We start from the raw sequence: 19,095 nt of genomic DNA, 5'->3' as shown, positions 1-19,095 counted from the left end.
ACATTTTCCAACAAATTGTTCTCTGTCAGAAATGGAGCTGCAAGGCAAAAGTGGGCAGAAGACTTTCCAGAAAATGCTGCAACATTTTAGAATCAGTGGGGTTTTTTCTCCTCCAAATCCTCGCTCAATGGTATATAAAAAAAAAACCTAAACAAAGCCCACCAACTAAAAGATAACAAGCAGAAAGGAGGCAGGGGTGATGCTGCAGGACCCTGGTCCAGTGAGTGGCAATACTCCATCCCCAGGTCTGGCCAGGGCTGGAAACTGGCTGCTCAACAGGCAGCCCACCAGCACTACCCTGCTGCAAGGAAACAGTTGTGTTAAACGTTTTATTGCAATGAAATTCAAAGAAGTTTCTACCCTTTTTGTACACAGGCATGTACATACAAAAGAACAATCTAGTTTACACTGGCCAAGAGGGGTTTGGGTTGTTTTAAGTCTTGTTATTTTTTTCAGTTTATAAATAAATTCCTTTTTGGACAATAGACATGTTTTGGAAAGCTATTTATGGACCACTGGAACCCAAACCAAGTTTATAGTCCGACTGCTGCTGTTTTGATCACACTTTAAGAAATTTCCCCATGCCAATAATGCAGCTGCAGCTCTGCTGTTCCAGCACTGGCATGGGGTTTTCTCTGCCATTTTTGTGCATCCTGTGACCTCCATGCAGGGAAAAAAAAACCACAGTTTCGTTTTTATCCCCCAAAAGATGTGATTAAATGGCTCATACATCATTGTAAGGATTTTCAAGAACTTTAAAGACATTTCCTTAAAGTTGCAGCCATGGTTGTATCATTGCTTACAGCACCCAGCTCCTGCTGAACACATGGCATGAGCTGCAGCTCCCAACCTCACAACCAGGAGCAAGAATTAAGGACAAGAGAGAAGCAATCCCTCATCTAGACCTTCTCGGTTTAAGGACAAAACCAGCTTTAAAGGTTTTTACCTTTTCCAATTCCAGCCTTCTGGCTCCTAGATAAGGAAAAAAAACAACTACATCTTTAAAGTGGTTGTGTTTTAAGCCACTGAAGATATTAGACAAGCTGCTTCATCTGAGGGAGGAAACTCTAAAACCACAGGGGCTATCTGTACAGAAAGGTGAAGAAGTTCAAATCCCCAGACGATGCTACCATTTGTAGCCAGAACCATCAGTTCTTCAAACGGTTCAGTACCTTTTGAAAGACAGATCGGCTCAAATTTAAACAGAGAAAGGGAAAAGCACAGCGGGAGAAAAGTGCAGCAAACTCCCCGCTGCAGCCGACGGAAAATACCCAGAAAGTGGTTGTCTTTGGAGGGAGCGGGGCAGCACAAGGAATGCTGTGCTGCTGCCAAGCCAAATTAACTTGCTGCAGGGCGTCCCGCAGGCTGAGCTGCGCGCTGTGACTTCAAGACTTGACCACCTCTGCTGCCGTGGCTGGCAAACAAGACAGCAACTCACAGCCACTTCGGGGAATCAATAAAAAGATGGGTTTTTTTTAAACTGTTTTTACATTTTTCATCTCATTTCTGAAATTATGCTGCCTTTCCCCTGCGCCTTGCTAATGCGGAAGCTAATACTTCCAAATTTGCTGCAAAACGCTGCAATTTTGCCTCCCAGTGCAGTATAATATGTAGGAGTTACACAGTGTAGCAGCTCAGCTATGCAGGGAAATGTCACAGATTCCTGAAGGCCCCCCAGGCTTATTCTCCACCCTCAAGACACTACAACAGGCTCCCTTCAGAGACAAAATGCCTCCCAAGCAGGCTTGGTCCTAGTCTCCATCAGCTTCCTCTGATTTTTTTCCAATACTGGGTTATTCATATGAACAAGCCAGATTCCCCACGCACACTCACTAGTATAAAATTCAGAGGTCTCCGTTCTGGTGGTGCTGGTGGCCACCATCTTCTATAAATGATGGTCAAAAAGTGGGAAACTTGTCGGCACCTACAACAATGACCTGCTTGGTCAGAGCTTTGCAGGCCACCTCTCAGGTTTCTCCCAGCAATTCATGTCTCACTCTTACTTCTCCCTGTATCTTACATATCTATGTATTTTTAGGTCTGGGCAATTATCATTAGAGAACCACTTCTTTGTACTGCCAAGCATTACATGTAGTTATATCATCATTCTGTCACTCACTGCGTGGTTTCTGGTCTGTAAGGAATGAAACTGAGGACAAGCACAGCAAAACCACCATGAACTTATGTGACCTAAATCGAACACAGGAGGTTGGAATAGCTCAGGCTGTACTTATACTGCCTGCTTTTTGTTTTGCAGAAATCAAGCAGCATCCAGATGGGCTCCATATGTACTTACTCTCTCCCTCCAGGGCCCTTTGGGAGAGCCCATGGCATATCACCATGTATCCTGCATAGCTGCTACAGGAGCCTTGTCTTCATGTGGTTTGCCCCCAACAGCTGAAAAGCTGTTTATTTGGCCATGGTTCTCACCATCATTGACCCTGGTTGCATGAGTGTCCCGCACAGCCTGAGAGCCAGGGCAGGAGGCACCGGGCTCCAGCTCGCAGGGAAAGCAGTGGCCAAATTCCTGTTGCTCACATGGGGCTCTGGAAGACACTTTTTAAAAGCAGGAAAAAGTCCTGGGGTGAAAAAAAGCACCGCTCCAGAGCGAGGTTGAGGGGAAAAACCAGCCTTCTGAAAGGCTTTTATAACCTAACCTTGTGGTTGCATCAAGCCTGGAATCATGTGGTCTGTCTGCAGTAGGGCATTATCCAGGCGTAAGGTACCACATCACAGATCAGGTTTTGCAACACCAGCCAAGAATACAGCTAGAACAAAGGACAAAGTCTCTACTTCCCAAAACAAGACCATAACTTTCTCCAGAAAATATAGAAAGTTACATAAATGGAAAAGCTGATTCATGAGAACAAAAAGAAAAGCTTCTCTCATGGATTAGAATGCCTTTGTAAGTGCACTCATTCAATAACCCAAGGCTTAAAACTTTGTTAAGTCCCACACCAGCAAATCCGAACTCTAAAGATCCCAGCACATTCAGTAAGTTATTTCCTGCCAAAAGAACCAAACACAAAAATTAATACCCCCTTCCTTGTACTAAAGTCTAGGGATCAGGATTCCCAGCAGAGCCAATGACCCCTCGGACCCAGCTCCCACTCACTTTCCATTTACTCTTTGATACAGACTGAGAAGAGAATTAAATCCCCAGTGGGAGTTTGGCTTTTAGTCCCCTCAGCTGGCTTTGGGAAGTTTGGCCAGTGTCACACGCCTGGCTCCTCCATTTGGTACAGCCCAGTAAAGCAGCCTGCAGAGCAGGTTCCCAATTGCTGTGTCTTGCTACAGAACTTCAAGGAATTGGTTAAGCAAAAATAAGAAACCTTTTCTCTACGGCTCCAAAGGAAAGAATAAAGTAATACTGTCATCAATTGGAAGATACTCATTTAGAAAACTAACTTCAGCCTAATTCTGCTGAGAAGCACAGGAAAATACTAAATACAGGCTCTCACACATTCACTTAGGCTGTGAAACAGCACTGAAAGTTGAAGTAACCCACGCAGGCTCACCACCTCTGAAAGGCAGTCGAGCTGCCCACTCCTTCCTCCTCTTCCAGCACTCAGCACCCAGCTGGATGCTGCCTTCACACTATGTACGTGCACTGTACACGTATGTATATGAATGGTGGGACAGCACCGCTGCATATGCTCAAGACAAGGACTTCTGCACCTTGTGAAACGATACACACTTAGGAAAAGTAATAGTGTAAATGCCACTAGTCCTTGGTTTCCACCACCCCGGATGCACATGGGATTACCCCCACCCAGGGGAGATCCAGGCAAGTACTTCAGCTGGAGGTGTAAGTACAGCACTGAGAACAGCATGTGTCAGGAATCAATGGTCATGGAAAGCAACTGCTCAGAAACAGGATTCCAAAAACTCTTTACAGTTACCCTACATGGTGATTTGGGCTGTTTGTCACTTCCTACCTGCAAAATTAGACATCTGTTAGCAAAATTCAAGGCTGGAGTATGTTATGCAACCCCTTAATCATGTTGCGGGCATAACCACACAAGCAGCTGAAAGAAGTAATCCCTAAGGAGTCCACCATTGTTAGTGTTACATGGCATGAACCAGTTAAAAAAATTCAGACTCAAACGTTATTGATTCTTTCATTTAAATGTACACAGGACTCGAGTTTAATGTTGCAGCAAGATTTCTGAATGTCACTAGTTCTGTGTCAGACAAGCAGTACAGCCAATTCTACCAAAGCTCTATTACAGTCAAATTCTAATGAGAAAGATACTAAAAGGCCATAAATAGGTCAGAAGTGACTTGCTGCACTGCATCCAATCTCTGTTTAGCTACTTTCCTCCAGCAGTGGCCAAAAGCAGACTCCTTTACCCATTAGTCAAGTATGAGGACAAGTAACATTTCCTTATTTATATCTTCCCAGCTTCTGGCAAACAGCAGTAGCAGCACTGCCTAATGAAGCCTTGATTGTTTTGTAATGTGTTTTAAGTTTACCTTCTATGAAGGCACCTTAAACATCAGCATATTGTCACAGCTTAAGTCAAATTCTGCCCTAAACAAATAATATCCAAGCACTGGGGTCATGTGGAGTGAATCCATTCACCCTTTTACACCTGCTTGTCAAGGACTATTGTGGTGTTAACCAGGTTTCTAACACAGAACATCTTACCATTGGCAACACCTGAAGACAATGTATAAAAGTACCATTTAATAAACTTCAGATTTAGTTCCAGTACATGAAAATTCAGTTAAAATCCAAGAAGTTGCAAGAATGGGCTCACAGCACCAGAACTGTTACTAGAAGAGGCACCAAACCTCTCTACATGCCTGTTTTTTGTAGACAACTTAACAGCCTGAACAGAGAGAAACAGTGAACGCAAACAAAGCTTCCAACTGCTGAACACTGGGCAAAGTGTTTCAGATCTGGAGAGGTGTCAGACTTACATCTGTCTTCTCTCAAAAGGAAGAATCTGTGCTTGATTTAAAGCAAGGTGGGTGCGTGACTGCTGCTGAACTCCCTGCTCACACTGGGCTCCAGGTCCCTGGGGCCCCAGGAGGAGTGACTGCAGCACAATCCTCCCCTCCCTTCACGTGGTTTCTGCAAACAGCCCCACCAGGGCTGTTTGATCAAGGATGAACCTTGCACTGGAAGCAGCCTGGTGTCTCTGAGACCGGGCTGGCAGCAGCTTGAGCCCAGGCCTCTCCAGCATCCAGAGGCTCTTGCACAGAGGCTCACTATGTCCAGGCTGCTCCCCTCCATCGCTGGGTCCAGGGATGGTTATCCAGGAATGACCCTCTGGGAAGCAAAGCCATCACTGGGACCACATACATTCAACCTGTCTAAACCAGGGTTATGGAGAGAAACCTTTGCCTTGAATTCCAAATGCCTATGTCTGAGCAGGTCTTGCCTTGGCACGGCTGCATGGAGGTCAGAGCTGGACCAACTCTTCCAGTTGCACAGCAGTATTGTTTTGGGGATCCTCAACACAGCTCACTGTGCCAACATGTGGATACTTGTGGCATCACAAGGAAAGGCACAGGTGCAGGACACCTCCCCCAGCAGCCAGTATTCCAACTGACAGCACGTATTAAACTATGGCTTCTGGCCGTTCCTGTCTTGGGTGTTTATTTCATTCAGCAACAGGAAGGACTTGCAAGTGCAAATATTCACATTATCAAGGGTTTTTTGTAGTTCCTTTTGTGCCTAGACTACTGAAGTTAGCCAAAATAAAGGTATCTTGCAAAATCAAGCTTCCAGACCTAAGCCTCCCATTACCTTGCTTTAGAAAAGAATGTAAAGAAATGTTGACGTAACGCAAAGCAATAGCTTTACGTGCACCGAAACCATTCACAAACCCTGGCAGCACCCGGAACTGTCATAATCAAAAGGAAAACACCACCATTACAACACAAAATAAATTGACCCGTGGCGATTTTCTAAGTCAGTTTTGTGGCATTTGACTTTCATAAGCCTGAAAACCGCCTGTCTGGTCCAAAAGCAACAGAGAGGCAGCTTCCTAGTGCAGGAATACAGGCTCCATTATCTTGGTTATCTGTTAACAAAGCATAAGCAGCAGCAGAATATGAACTCTTCATTTATTATGCACAGTTGTTTCCTGCAGCAGACTTGGAGCTTGGCAGGCTCTCTTTCCCTAGACGTCTAACGTGCACTCAGTCACTGTATCCAAACTCTGCGGAGGGTTAATTAAAAACAAAAGGGTTTGCACCAGTGTAAACCAGTATAAAACTAATATAACTCCTGAACATCACAAACGTGAGAGCGGCAGCAAAAGCAGACAAAGGAACCGAACACACACTGCATTATCCTGCAGCAATCACCAGGCTTCCAAGATCAGCTGGGAGGAAGAAGTGCAAAACACAGTGCCAGCTTAACAAAAACTGCCCCGGGGACTGAAACGAATGGTGTATCGGGCAGAGCATCTCCAGAAACTCCACTAATCTGAGCAAGCCTTATAGTTAGCAGGAAAACAGAAATCTAACAACAAACCTGTTGTCATAGCTTCTGAACTTTCCCTCATTAACCACTACTGATGTTCAGAGTTAGCTGTCTGGCACAACTAGAACAGAGCAGCAGAGAACTGCAAGCTTTAAGAGACCCTGTGTAACGTTTCTGCTTCAACATCAATGAAGCCATTTGGGTTAGTGCCAGTACCGAGTGCTTGGACCAGTCCATCCCCACCATGGCTGGACCTGGGAGCAACCCGCAGCCAACCTCTCCCCACGCACTAGCCAGCACACGGGGTCTTTGTCACCACTTCAAGTCCCCTCTTCCAGGCAGTGCCAGCTGGGTTGGCTACGACAGAAGGTAAAGTTGTTTGTGCTCACCCCCTCCTTCAGACCTGGGATGCTCAATGGGCAACTCAGAGAGGACCTGAACAGAGAGTGGCCTCCAGCAACAGCCTCTTCTCCTGGCATGACTGGTCAGTGAATTGCCTGTGTCTCTACAGCCTCAGCTGCACTCTCTTATCTCAGGCACAAAAAATAGTTCTGGGAAACAAAAGATTTTGCTATGTGGAAGAACAAAAAAAGTTCTTAAGTCTAAGCTACCTCTGTCACAGACTCCTTGAACAATTCTGAATGCACCCTTCGCCTCCCAGAACTTCCTCTCCTAAGCTGTTACCCATCAGGAATAATTATTTTTTCAAATCACTGCTTATTTACTCTGTTATTTGTGCTAAGGATCACTTCTCGGTGTTTCTACAAACAGTATCAAATACACTACAGCCCAGCCTCACATACAGGCTTTACACACTGACTAGAATGCGATTTAACACACAGAAGACTAGTCTCCAACAAGACAACTAGGCTCAGCATCACATGAGTTGCAGAAAAATCTCTGAACATGATGACATTTTCCTAGATATTCAAAAGTTCTCAATGTGGCTGAGAAAAATGGGGGAAAGGCACTGAGGGTGCCTCTGGAAACCTGACTACTTGCTCCAGAAGCTTTAAAAAGGGCTTGATTCCTGAAAGCCTGGACCTCACCACCATCGTCAGGTTCTGAGTATGTTTTTTTCAGCCAGTTTTTTTCAGTCTCTCTCTGAAAGCCAACAGAATTATTCCTCTTTCATCTTCATTTTTACAGAGGGCTCCTGGACAGGTTGTGCTAGCCCATCCATGCAATGCTAGCAGCAGCTACCCCCTGTGAGAACTGCTGGCTGTCACGTTACACCAATTAGAACAGCACAGTTCCTACCTTGTTCCACCCTGAAACTTCATCCTCCACATGCAGCACAGCGCTTGGCTGGTGTTTACTGAGGGAGCACTACAGAATTCAGGGGTCTACATTTGGGGTGTTTATTGAAACAGCTACTAATGAAATTCTGTGTCAGAATCTGTGGATGAAGAGCCCTGCATGGCAGAGAGAGTGGAAAGAAAAAACATGTTTTGTTTTGTTCTTCTAATGAGAGAAGAACGCTGACTAAGAAAGGAGTTAAAAGACAAGTGTTGCACAAGGCTCCTGTGGTCTGCAATAAAGGGTTTGTTTCCTCTTATGGTTTTAGGAGACAGAGAGACTAAATTAACTGACAAGACTAAAAGTTTACAGCATTAATAGCTGTTTCACTGCCTTTATATTGCCAGGCATTTATTGTCTTTAAATAAAGAACTACTTTAAGAAGAAATATGGTATGACTTCAGGGATCTTGTGCTACATACAGGAGATTCTGATCTATATTACTTTCTTTGAAGAACTCGTACACCACAGACATTATTTAGCTACAGTCTTTTTGATGACCGCTATTCTAAAACTAAACCAAATAAATTGTTCGAGAGAAGAAAAGCTTTTATTTCCTGATGTAAAATAACTAAATATCATAATGCAAAGGAAGAGGGGATTAAGAGAAAAGCTATGGATTAAATACAAGTTTTCCTCCTCTTTCCAAAAGGTCAGGCTGAACTGAGATACAATAGCAGGTCAGTACAGCCACACCAAAGCATTCCAGAGATGAAAGATTTAGCACACAATACATAATAGACCAAGCTTTCTGACTGGATAATTTTCTTGGGTATCATTTCAAGTGCATATCATCCTGGGAACCCCAGGTCCCCTCTTTATTTTAGTGCAGACCTGGACAAAATACTGTAACTCCAGAAACTGTGTCTTCAAAGGGGGGAGAGAAAAAGGAAGATAAACAGGAAGCCCACAAGAATCAGCCACACTGAAGTTTCTAACACTTTCAGCAGCTGAAGCAGTACAGGAGTTGTTCAACTGCTGCTTGCAGCAGCCAGGAAGGCCAGTGCCTGGGGGTTTATCTCAAAGAGGATTCCTCAGGACACATCCTGGAGTCACACTTTACAGGAATTTAAAACGAGTATTTTCCAACATGGTAAGGTCCTTCCTATCGCCAAGGGAACATCACTGCACTCAAAGGGAAGTGTCACCTTCCACCCCAGACCAGGAGCACTAATGCAGATGCTGCCCATGCCTTGGTGGCAGGCATGGCCGCTGACAGAGCCTGACCTAGAGGCCACTTTGCAAACCCCCACTGGCTTCTCAAGGTTTTTATATCACTCTTGTCACCATGGCATCTGCTTTTTGTCTTTCTTTTTTAAACCACAGGCTTCCTTCTGCCTCCCTTCCTTCTTGGTAAGCTAGCATCTGCTTACCACAACCAGGGACTAAGACAAATACACACTGCATTTTAGTTTTAAAAATATTAAGCCCCCCAGCTGTTTATTTGCTGTAGGATGGAGTTCTACAGGCCTGGGCAAGCAGCCAAAATAGCTTCATTCCCCTGATGTTTTTCAGTCTCAGCCTAATACTTGAAGGCTGGCAGTGTGAGGTGATAGCTATCCTAACACCGTCCAAGCTGCTAATTTTGGTCCCAAATCATTATACAGAAGACATAGCGTCTGTCCAGCTGCTCCTCAGTTTATACAGGTGTGAATTCCTGGAAGGAGCATTTTCTGGCATGGCTTTTTTTAAGCTGATCTTTCCACAGCATGCACAACTCAAACTTCAGTTCACTGTGGATGAAACGGAGCCTCTCACGGCCATCCCCTGGTACATTTTCATGAGAGATGAAAGGAAACAGAAATTTAGAGAAAGACTGCTCAAGCACAAAGCTTTCATGGACTTAGCCATCAGAACCATGAGACATGCTTATCTGCATTACAGGGTGGAAAGGAATTTCCAGTTCTTAATCAGGATTATCAGGTCACTACCAAGTAAGTTTGCAGACCTGCCCCTTTTTTTATCTTTATTTCTACTCATATATATTGTATTTCCTGCCTATATCTATTATCCATAAAGCAACTTCACTTGAACTTCATTTCTTTCCATGTCCAGTGACGATGCTTTGAGATATGTTTTCAATTCATTCACAGGGTTATCCTGCTCTTCTCCAGTTCTGCCAGCTGCTCTGCAGCTGCTGCTCTGGCTGAGTACATTTGCAGCATGTGCACAGGAATAGTCTTGGAGAAGCAGCATTAAGTATTTCCTAAGGAGTAAAATCTTGTCCTGCTGTAGTCCATGGCAAAACTCCCAGTGATACTAGTACAGCCAAAGGCTGATCCCACGAGGTGAATACAGATGTGCTGTTTAAACCTGCTATCCTCATAAAAATGTGAAAAGTACTATTATTTTCCCCAAAGGCTGCTTACATGGGGCTTTGCCAGTTTATTTTGACCTATCCCAAAGGCAGGAGAGGTTTCTGATACACCCACCTTATTAGCTAGGTCTAAACACGATGCATGTCAGCCTCTGTAGTTCACGCTACAAAACCATGTTGGTTTTGGAATCATGTGCTATCCACATCACCCAATGCTTATGTTTCGCATGTAAGAGATGCTCAGATCGTGACCGGCAATGAGGCACGTGAAGAACAGCGATGTTCATTCCTTCAAGCTCTCATTCACGTCTCCCTGTCCAGCCAAGAGCCCAGGAAAAGAGTCACACTGCATCCTTGGTTAATGGAAACCCTTCCCAGTCACACCCAAGCACAGCATTCAACTCAAACCTCAGAGGGAGAGGCTGCATGTCACCTGGCAGAGCTTGCTTCATGCTGACTGCCCCAGATCCAAACATCCCAATCACCACCTCCATTCCACAGCATGTTTCGTTATATGTAAAGCAGGAGATCTAATGGCACATCTTCCCTATGCAAAGTCTTACTCAATGTCCAAACCTTGATATTTCAGCGTTTATCTCTCAGCAGGAAGTTTTGAGACTACAAGCATAACAAAGAGCTTCATACAAACATCTCTTACAGCCTTGTCCTTGGCTCCTGAACTGAACTGCAGTTGTTCAGAAGGAAACCAAGAGGAAAATTATTATTGTAACTTGTGCTCCTCCCGCCCCCGTTTCTAAGATACAGGGGACAAATACAATTAAAAGTTCCTCTCATATCTTCAGTCTCTCCCAGCATCACAGTTTGCAGCGAGAGGTAAGATTCCAGTCACATTGGTATGTCTGAATATAACCCAGCTACAAAATCTTTGCGCTTCAGAGGAAAATCCTCGTTTCATCTAAAGTCCAGAGCCTTCTTACAACTGCAGGAGTTTGCAATAACCACACATTAAAAACAAACCAGCACATGCCAAACACACAGACACATTCTCCATCGAACATTTTTGCTGCACAACACATTCTGAAATTTTTAAATGAAAACTCTTAAGATCATTTTGGGAGCAGAGCCAGTTTCACCCAAGAACACAAGCACAGCTTTACTGGGTCTGATCCAACACTTGCCTACCCCAGTGTCTGTCTCCACTGGCCACAGATCCCAGGGAAGAGAACATCAACAGACTGAGCGTGCAGGGCCACACCACATTATACATTCCCAGACTCCAGTAATCTGCAGCTCTGAGTCAGAGGTGTAATTATGTTTAATAGCCCTTAATAGACTTTCCCCCTTAATTTGTCTCACTACTTCCTAAACCATGCAATTTTTGGCATACATTATGTTCTCTGGTAGTGAGTTTCCCCATTAAACTACAGGTTGTCAAAGAAATACTTCATTTATTCTGAACCTGCCACCTGCTAGCCTCACTTGCTCCCCCCCCATCATTGCATTAGGAAAAGCGATGAATAATCACTTCCTATCTGTTTTCCCTTATGCCTGACAGGATTTCACCACTTCTCATACCTTTTAGCTCTTTCTTTCTTAGTTGCAAAGTTCTACCTCGTTTGGTTTTTCCTCCTACAGTGATCACCTCACCCTATTTAATATGCCTTCACCATTTAAACTCAGCAATCCCAGTTTATTAAGATATAGATGCACCACAAATTTATACAGCAGTAGGGTTTTTTCTTTCCCCTTGCCCTCTCCCATCCTAAAAGATTCCTGACATTTTGTTTGTCTTCTATGGCTACCAATAAGATATTTCTGTGGAATTACCTAGTATGGCTCCAAGACCTCTCTGCTTAACAGTATCAGCTCACTCCTGCACAGGAGGATGATTGTTTCTTCCTAGTTTCCCACCTGGGACAGCTAGAGCTGCTCTCACACTGTGCAACTTCACCAACAGCCTTGTCACAGTACAGATCTCTGTAGGATGTCCTCGTAACTTCTGCATATTGCAAAAGCTGCCTATATATTCCAAAGTCTCGATTCGTATCTGGTTTTACAACTGATGTGTAATCAATTGTATAGGCCAAAAAGAAAGAAAAAAATCCCCTCATCTTATCCACAGTAGCTTAGTTTCTTTATAAATAAATAGATGTTTAACTTGGCCAAAGCTTATCCAGAACTTTCTAGGAGTCCAGGGTTTCAGTATTAAGGGATCACCTTTGTTCCTGTGCACTGTGGCTGCCCCAGGTAAATCAGCTGTGAGGCACAGCTTTTTTTTCACAGTGTATTGATTCTTCCACTGCTCTGTATCTGTCCACAAATCCACTAGGAAGAAGTCTAACAAAGAATAACATCAATTTGCACAGCACAGGAAGAAAATTCATAGTTTCCAGATTTCCCCAAGATCCCTTTTTAAACCACTGCTGCCTTTGGCTCCTTTCTTCACTACAATACCACAGCAATTGAAACACTAGGTCTCCCAACAGGTAACAGTGCACGCATGGAAAGAGAGCCCCAATAAAACTAAACTTTTGGTAGCTAATTAAAGAAATCAAACCACCACATCCACTTCTCACAGGGGAAATCAAGTCCAACAGGAAGGAGCTGTAAGCCAAGGTGCAAAGACTACTTCAGCTGTACCCAGACAGCATTCACTCAGTCTACAGCCTGATGTTAACCCTCTGGATTTTCTTGTGTCTCACTTTACTGTCTTCCAAATTTCAGAGAAAGGGCCTTAATAGTCAGTTGGAGATGCTGTTCTTCAAAGGACACGCTCCTGGATGGACGCTTTGTTCTGGGACAAATAGTAGTAGAAAAGCTAATGTTTAATTTTAATTTTAATCAATTAAAACTCTTCCAGGCTTGATCAAATACCTGACCAACAAAAGTACTTTATATTGAACTCCTCTGAATATGGCTGGGATTAAACAAATGCTGTTAACACTGTATTTTCATGTTTGAATAGCATAATACTGATACAAGTTGTGGATTTGGTTCAGGTTTCCAGATCACTAGCTAGTCCCAGGGAATAAGATCAGTGTTTCCAGAGCAACAATTCAGGGCTGGGGAGCATGAAAGCAGAGCTCATCTATCTCCAGCTGTGACAATGACACCTCCTTAGCTCGTCTTTTTATCATACAGGAGAATATTCTAGTTCTGTTTCAAGCCTGAACAGCTGAAATTTATCAATGTGTCCGTTTTTCTCTTTTCTCTCCAGTTCCTCAAATAAGAATAACCTTGCAGTGACTCTTGGGGTTTGCATCCTTTGCTTGTTACACACATACCAATTCACTGACTTCCACAGGAATTTTTCCAAGGTAACTTTAATGCCTCAGGACAAGAAAAGTTCCCTGCTCAACTTTACAAATATTTATTAAGAAACCACAAGTGCTCTGACATAACACTGGATGGATCATATCTCAGGAAGTGCTGCAGTTCAGGGTTCAAGCAAAGCCAGTGCAAGCTGACAGCTTCTTCTCCATGTCAGCCTTTTCTCCTCAAGCAGCGCAAGAGAAAGACATAATCCTGATGGACCATCTCAAAGTAAACACTGTCATACCGGCATATACAATCTACAGAAATTCTCAGCAAAAAACTTTTCCTAGTCTTAACTGTGGAGTATGATTTCTCATGCTGTCAGAAAACTTTTTATTTAAGCACAGCAGAATGCTTTCTATTTTTATATATTAAAACTATTACAACAACTGTGGTCAATTTCATCTCTGGCTCTACCAAAAATTTAAATGCAATATTTTAAGAAAAATATTTAACTTACCTAGAGCTTGGAATAATGACTTAAAGGAAAAACCCCAACCCACAAGGCGGATGGAACGTATCCTAGCTAACTGCCTCGCTCGGTTCGTTATGTATTTTGTCTCCAACCACAAGAGCTCTAATTCAGAACAATTCATACCACTTCATGGAGGGACATTAAGTTTCCTTAACTGGGTAGCCAAAAAAGTACTTGATGCATATTATGTTTACACAAGAGATGGATTTAAAAATCAATACCGCGCCTTGAAAACAAGGCAGGTTTCACCCACAGTATATAAACTGCAAGAGCTAAGTATCACAAAAATATATAAACAATTGTGAGATTGCTTTTAAAACTACATATGCAACTTATTTTCCTCAAAATACCTGGTTTTACCTAAACTTGCATCATATGACAATGCTATCTATAAAAGATCTGCGTCAGTGTTTTCTTCTCCTATGAACTGCACCGATACTCATCGCCGTTTGGACCAGAGGAAGCTCTTTAGCAGCTCCACTGCTCGAGGCTTCCGGGATGACAAATGTGACCACACGCATCCGGGCTTTGACAACACATGTGCAGCCTTGGACACGACTGCAGCACAAGACACACTCATTAAACACACCCATAAGCCACCAGATGCGAAGGACCACCCAGCCTGTGCCCTCAGCAAGGCTCAGCACAGAGCCCCCATCACCGGGGGGGGTCACACAGTGAAACTCCAAAAAACTCAAAAACCACCAAAACAGACAGCAGGCTGTTATATAAAAATATAACTTATTTTTATTTGTACGATATCCGCCTTTCCATGTCCAACCATCACTGTGATTGCTTTGGAAGGATGAAGTGGCTTCACAAGCCCTCCCAAAGCCCTGAGCTGCTGAACAAAGACAAGAGCTGGTGTTTATGCACAATTCTGCTTGTTTCCAGCTGCTCTTCCCCAAAACTGTTCTCCCTCAGGTGCAACCTGTAAAGTTCTAGAAAGCATTTGCCACTGGCTATATATCCCCAGCAGCACCAGAACGCGCTCCTGTGCCTCACAGGTTTATGTGGGGGAAAAGAAATGAGTAATTATGAGCAAATGTTCATTCTCCAGACCACAAGCTACTTTCCTCTTTATTTCCTGGTGGGTGGGGAGGAGAAGACCCAGATCCTTTCTCAAGCAAAGAAACAATACAAGAAAAACATGAAACACTTCACAACCCCAACTCTGAATGAGAAAATAAACTAAAATTTCCTTTCCTCTCTAACACCACCCCTAAACAGCAGTGAGCCTGATGTGTAACATGGGGACTCTGACACTGATTCTGGAACTCATCTCTTATTTTTCCCATGTCTGCAGTTGCTGTAGGAGGTGAGGAAGGAAAACCACCCACGGGGCCTTCCAAACAAGTGAGGAGGAGAGACGGAAGCACGGGCTGTAGGCCACAGAGGTGAAGTGCCTGGCTCCGAGGATCATCTGGACACCAGGGTTGGATGCAGGAGTTTCCACAGCCCACAGCACTGGTGGGGGCACACAGGAGAGCTTGGTCCACCATCTCTGGTGCTGGCACTTCACTTCCTTAGCCATAGCATCCAGGTTTCATCCTTACTCCCAGAGCTTGCAAAGGGACGCTGGACGAACTAACATAATTCACTCCAAGTCCATAGTCGAGACCAGTGCAGTTGCTGGCAACAAATGCACACTCGTAAAAGCGAGAAGAATTTTAACAGCTGGCTTCTTTCCACAGATCAATAAAACTGGGAACCCAGATGCCTTCAGGAAGACACAAACAAGAGCTTCTGATGCTGCAGGGAAGCTGGAGCGACCTCTTACCCAAAGAGCAACAAATACCTAAACGCTAATGGAGAAAATCACAGACTGGACTTGTGCAACTCAGCTTATTCCTTCCTTGTACCCTTTTTTCTTCCAGGAGCGAGAGTCTAATTACTATTTGGCCTCTCCTCCTTTCGTCTCTTGAAGGATTTGCGTAGAAGCCTACAGCCAAATCACTCGCACAGCCTGTGCAGTCCCTGCTCCAGTCAATGCTTGGGTGCTTCTGAACGCGACATTTGGTCTGCCATTTCACGTTCCTAGGCTCCAACACTGTCGCATACTAACACTGTTCACTACAACTGTACATCATGCAGAGACTCTTCTGGACAGAAGCTACAAATGCATATTTTCAGGTTTGGTGTCTACAGCTCATGTTCATAATTACAATGCACACCATGAATCCCTGCCTCGGCCCATGACTTGCCAGTACAACATTCATGCTGAGAAAGATTAAAGAGGGCAACTTTCCATACAAAACTTTCAAATACAGCACGAAACTGGTGCTGTAACTATCACATGATGATTTCTGGGGTGAAATTCAAACAGGAGGCCAGACCAAGGCTGCAATATAATTCCTTAATTATAAACTTCCAGGATATTCAGCTATCTCTGCTTCTAGACCTGTGGGAATGAACCACCCAAACACAAAGTCACCTTTACCTCTACCATACAGAGCATAAAGCAAACTGCATGACCGAGTACAAACACAGGACTTTGCAGTCAGTGAAACACACCAAAGATAACACTGAGCCCGTCAAGAGGCAGCTCAGCAGTCACACTTGTCACTGTAAAAGCCATGCCCAGGCTCTGAATGATGCATTTACATGGGAATTAAGTGAACTTCACCAGAAATCCCTTTAAATACACTTGCAAGATGCCTCTGCTTAGATATGAGCTTCTTAAGCTACTTTTTCCTCCCAGATACACACCACTGAATATAAACTTTATGGAGAACAGTGCCTTGGGGAAACATTTTATACACTATGATGTGGCAAATTACACTACATAATAAAGTATGACTTGGCCAATAAAAGACCACAAAATTTGGGCACCCTCCAAGACTTAACAGCCCCTGGCTGTGAAGTGTGAAGCAATCGTAACCCCTTTTCCCTTCAGTAGGAGGCAATGTTTCTGGCGTCTCACAAAAGCTTCACCAACTTACAGAAATGGGGCGGTTGTGTTACCTTATACTTCTTTCTGATTTGCTTCTACTCAAGCAAATTAATCTTTTAAAAACCAAAATAACACAGTGCCAAGTGTCACTGGCGGTATAAAGGCAACTTAGCAGGAGTGAGGGCCCTTACAGAGCTGACGTTAGCCAGTTCAGTTACTTCGCTGGGAACAGCTTTGACTCTGTTCCATCTCTCTGTAGCAACCTCCTCTGATGTGGATTTTCCATTCCTGGAGTGGGTTATTTCAAATTGAGCATCCAGAAAGGCTCCTCTAGTCCTCCAAGCAAAGCCTGTCTCACCAATGGCTTAAGACCCATGAAAATGACCCACTTCTATAGAGCATGGATAGCTGCCTCTCTTGCCTGACTTTTGGTTTAAATATTCATTAAAATTCTTATAAGAGAAAGAAAACAGCCACCCTGTGAGGTACTCCGCTGAGCCCTGCCAACAGAAACACCCTCGGTGTACTCAGCAAACTGAGAACATGCAAGTCCTGATCGGTACCGCAAGATTTCTGGAGCTGCACCAGCTTTAGACATATCTCTATATATGTACACACAGACGTCATAAAACTAGCAATTATGTGCATGTTACACTCAAATTCCACAAAAACAGGCTACGCCAACGCTATATTCAAATTCCACCATCAAAGATTCACAAAGGAGCCTAAAAGGCAGCAGTCAGTCAGAATAGAGCTTTGCAACATACACAATCCACACAAGGTCCAGACAACATCACAGAAACCACCAAGCTAATAATTAAAAGCCTAATTTAAAAACAGGGGAACATAGTCAGGATTGAAACCAGTGGTTGCACCCCCCAGAGCTTAGCATCACCACACAGACAGGAATCAATAACTGCCATTAAGAGGTCACTGATAAAAATCTATAGCAACTGAATCAGCCAACTTGAAACCTATTAACAGCTGTATTAGACAGAAAGAATTACTTTTTCAATTTGCTAATGACTGTTTCTTTCCCTCCAGATGATCGTTTGGTATAAACCCAGCAGAAATCCCTTGGACCCCCCTCCCCATGAATGAGCTATTCGTGATTTCAAGACACTCCCCAGATGAGCATCAGATAATCACCTGCTTTTCACCATCAGCACGTCGATGACACGATTAATAAAAATGACTCGGGAAGAGAGCAACAGCAGGGACACCCGAGGCACACACTCCTGTGCCATCTGCACTCTGTCACTGTGGGGCTCAGCCTCTGCCATCACAGCTAAACAACGGGCTCCAGCATCACAACCATCAACAGCAAAGCTTACCAACATAGCATTTTATCTGCTGAAGACTGGACTGAACTGAACTGAACCAGAAAAGGAGAATTTCCGTACATCACCATCACCTGAAAGTCTGGGAACCTACACCTGACGTACACAGCATAGCACTGGCATGAAAAGTCATCACAGAGCAACAGCTCCGTCTTTTTATCTGCTCACAGTAAAAGTCATTGACCATTAACTGCAACAGCTGGCATTTGGTAGCTCTGTACCCATTCATACTGAGTGCAACAAAATCCTCTGGATTTTGGACTCGGAGCATCTCTGACACAGCTCAAGCAGACATGAGACAACCTTGTGCATTACCGCTCCACGCTACAGCTGAACTTAGGCACGAACCCCCACTATTTTTGTTTGCTAGTTTATTTTCCTTGTGAAAAATGCGGTCTCCTGACCAACCGCTGCCTACCGGCGCCGTAAGAAGTGAAACCCGGTATTCCCACACGGCAAGAACCTACAGCTACTCAGACAGCAGCCACACATGCCTGCCACCATGCATGAGTCCATGTAAAGGGAATAAAGGCATCAAAACCAAATAGTGACACGACGGGTGACACCATTCAGAAATAAGCTTCAAGAAGGAGACAGAAAACAACAATAAAAATAAACCCCACCAGGAACCCCAAACATGGTTGGCGTTGATTCCTGGCGAGGGGTACGAATGCAACCCCTGGGGCCCGGCCGCCGTGTGGGAGCCCCTCAGAAGCCTTGGATCCACGAAGGAAATGGCATTCTCTTCCCGACGGCTGCACACACACACACAGGCACACACAGAGGCACACACAGAAGCACACAGGCACACACACACAGACACAGGCACACAGAGGCACACACACAGAGCGCCAGCCGAGCGGGGCGAAGCCCGCCTGCCCCAGCCCCTCCTCAAGCTGCCCTGCGGGGACCGAGGGGAGCCCACACCCGGTCCCCCGCCCGGTGCAACTTTCCCGGGGTGCCCCTTACCGCCGTGGAGCCGGAGGAGGAGGCAATATAAACCTTGATGACCATGCTGGGAGACGAAGCGGCTGCGGCGGCAGGATGCGGAGCCCG

General features: G+C 44.5%; 1 protein-coding gene across 1 annotated transcript in view; it reads right to left on the bottom strand.

Moving 5' to 3' along the window:
- The window catches only part of SH3BGRL (SH3 domain binding glutamate rich protein like), a 32,886-nt gene extending 13,791 nt beyond the window's left edge, over nt 1-19,095 (bottom strand). The window contains exon 1 of the mRNA XM_062640210.1: nt 19,009-19,095. Within this exon, the coding sequence (XP_062496194.1) occupies nt 19,009-19,053 (45 nt within the window). The 5' untranslated portion in view covers nt 19,054-19,095. The remainder of the gene's footprint in view (nt 1-19,008) is intronic.

The sequence above is a fragment of the Pezoporus occidentalis genome, unplaced genomic scaffold (assembly GCF_034315485.1).
Source record: "Pezoporus occidentalis ecotype Australia unplaced genomic scaffold, CSIRO_AGI_Poc_V1 ctg63, whole genome shotgun sequence".
NCBI lineage: Eukaryota > Metazoa > Chordata > Aves > Psittaciformes > Psittacidae > Pezoporus > Pezoporus occidentalis.
The sequence above is the reverse complement of the archived record's forward strand: the minus strand, read 5'-3'. Positions and strand labels throughout refer to the sequence as shown.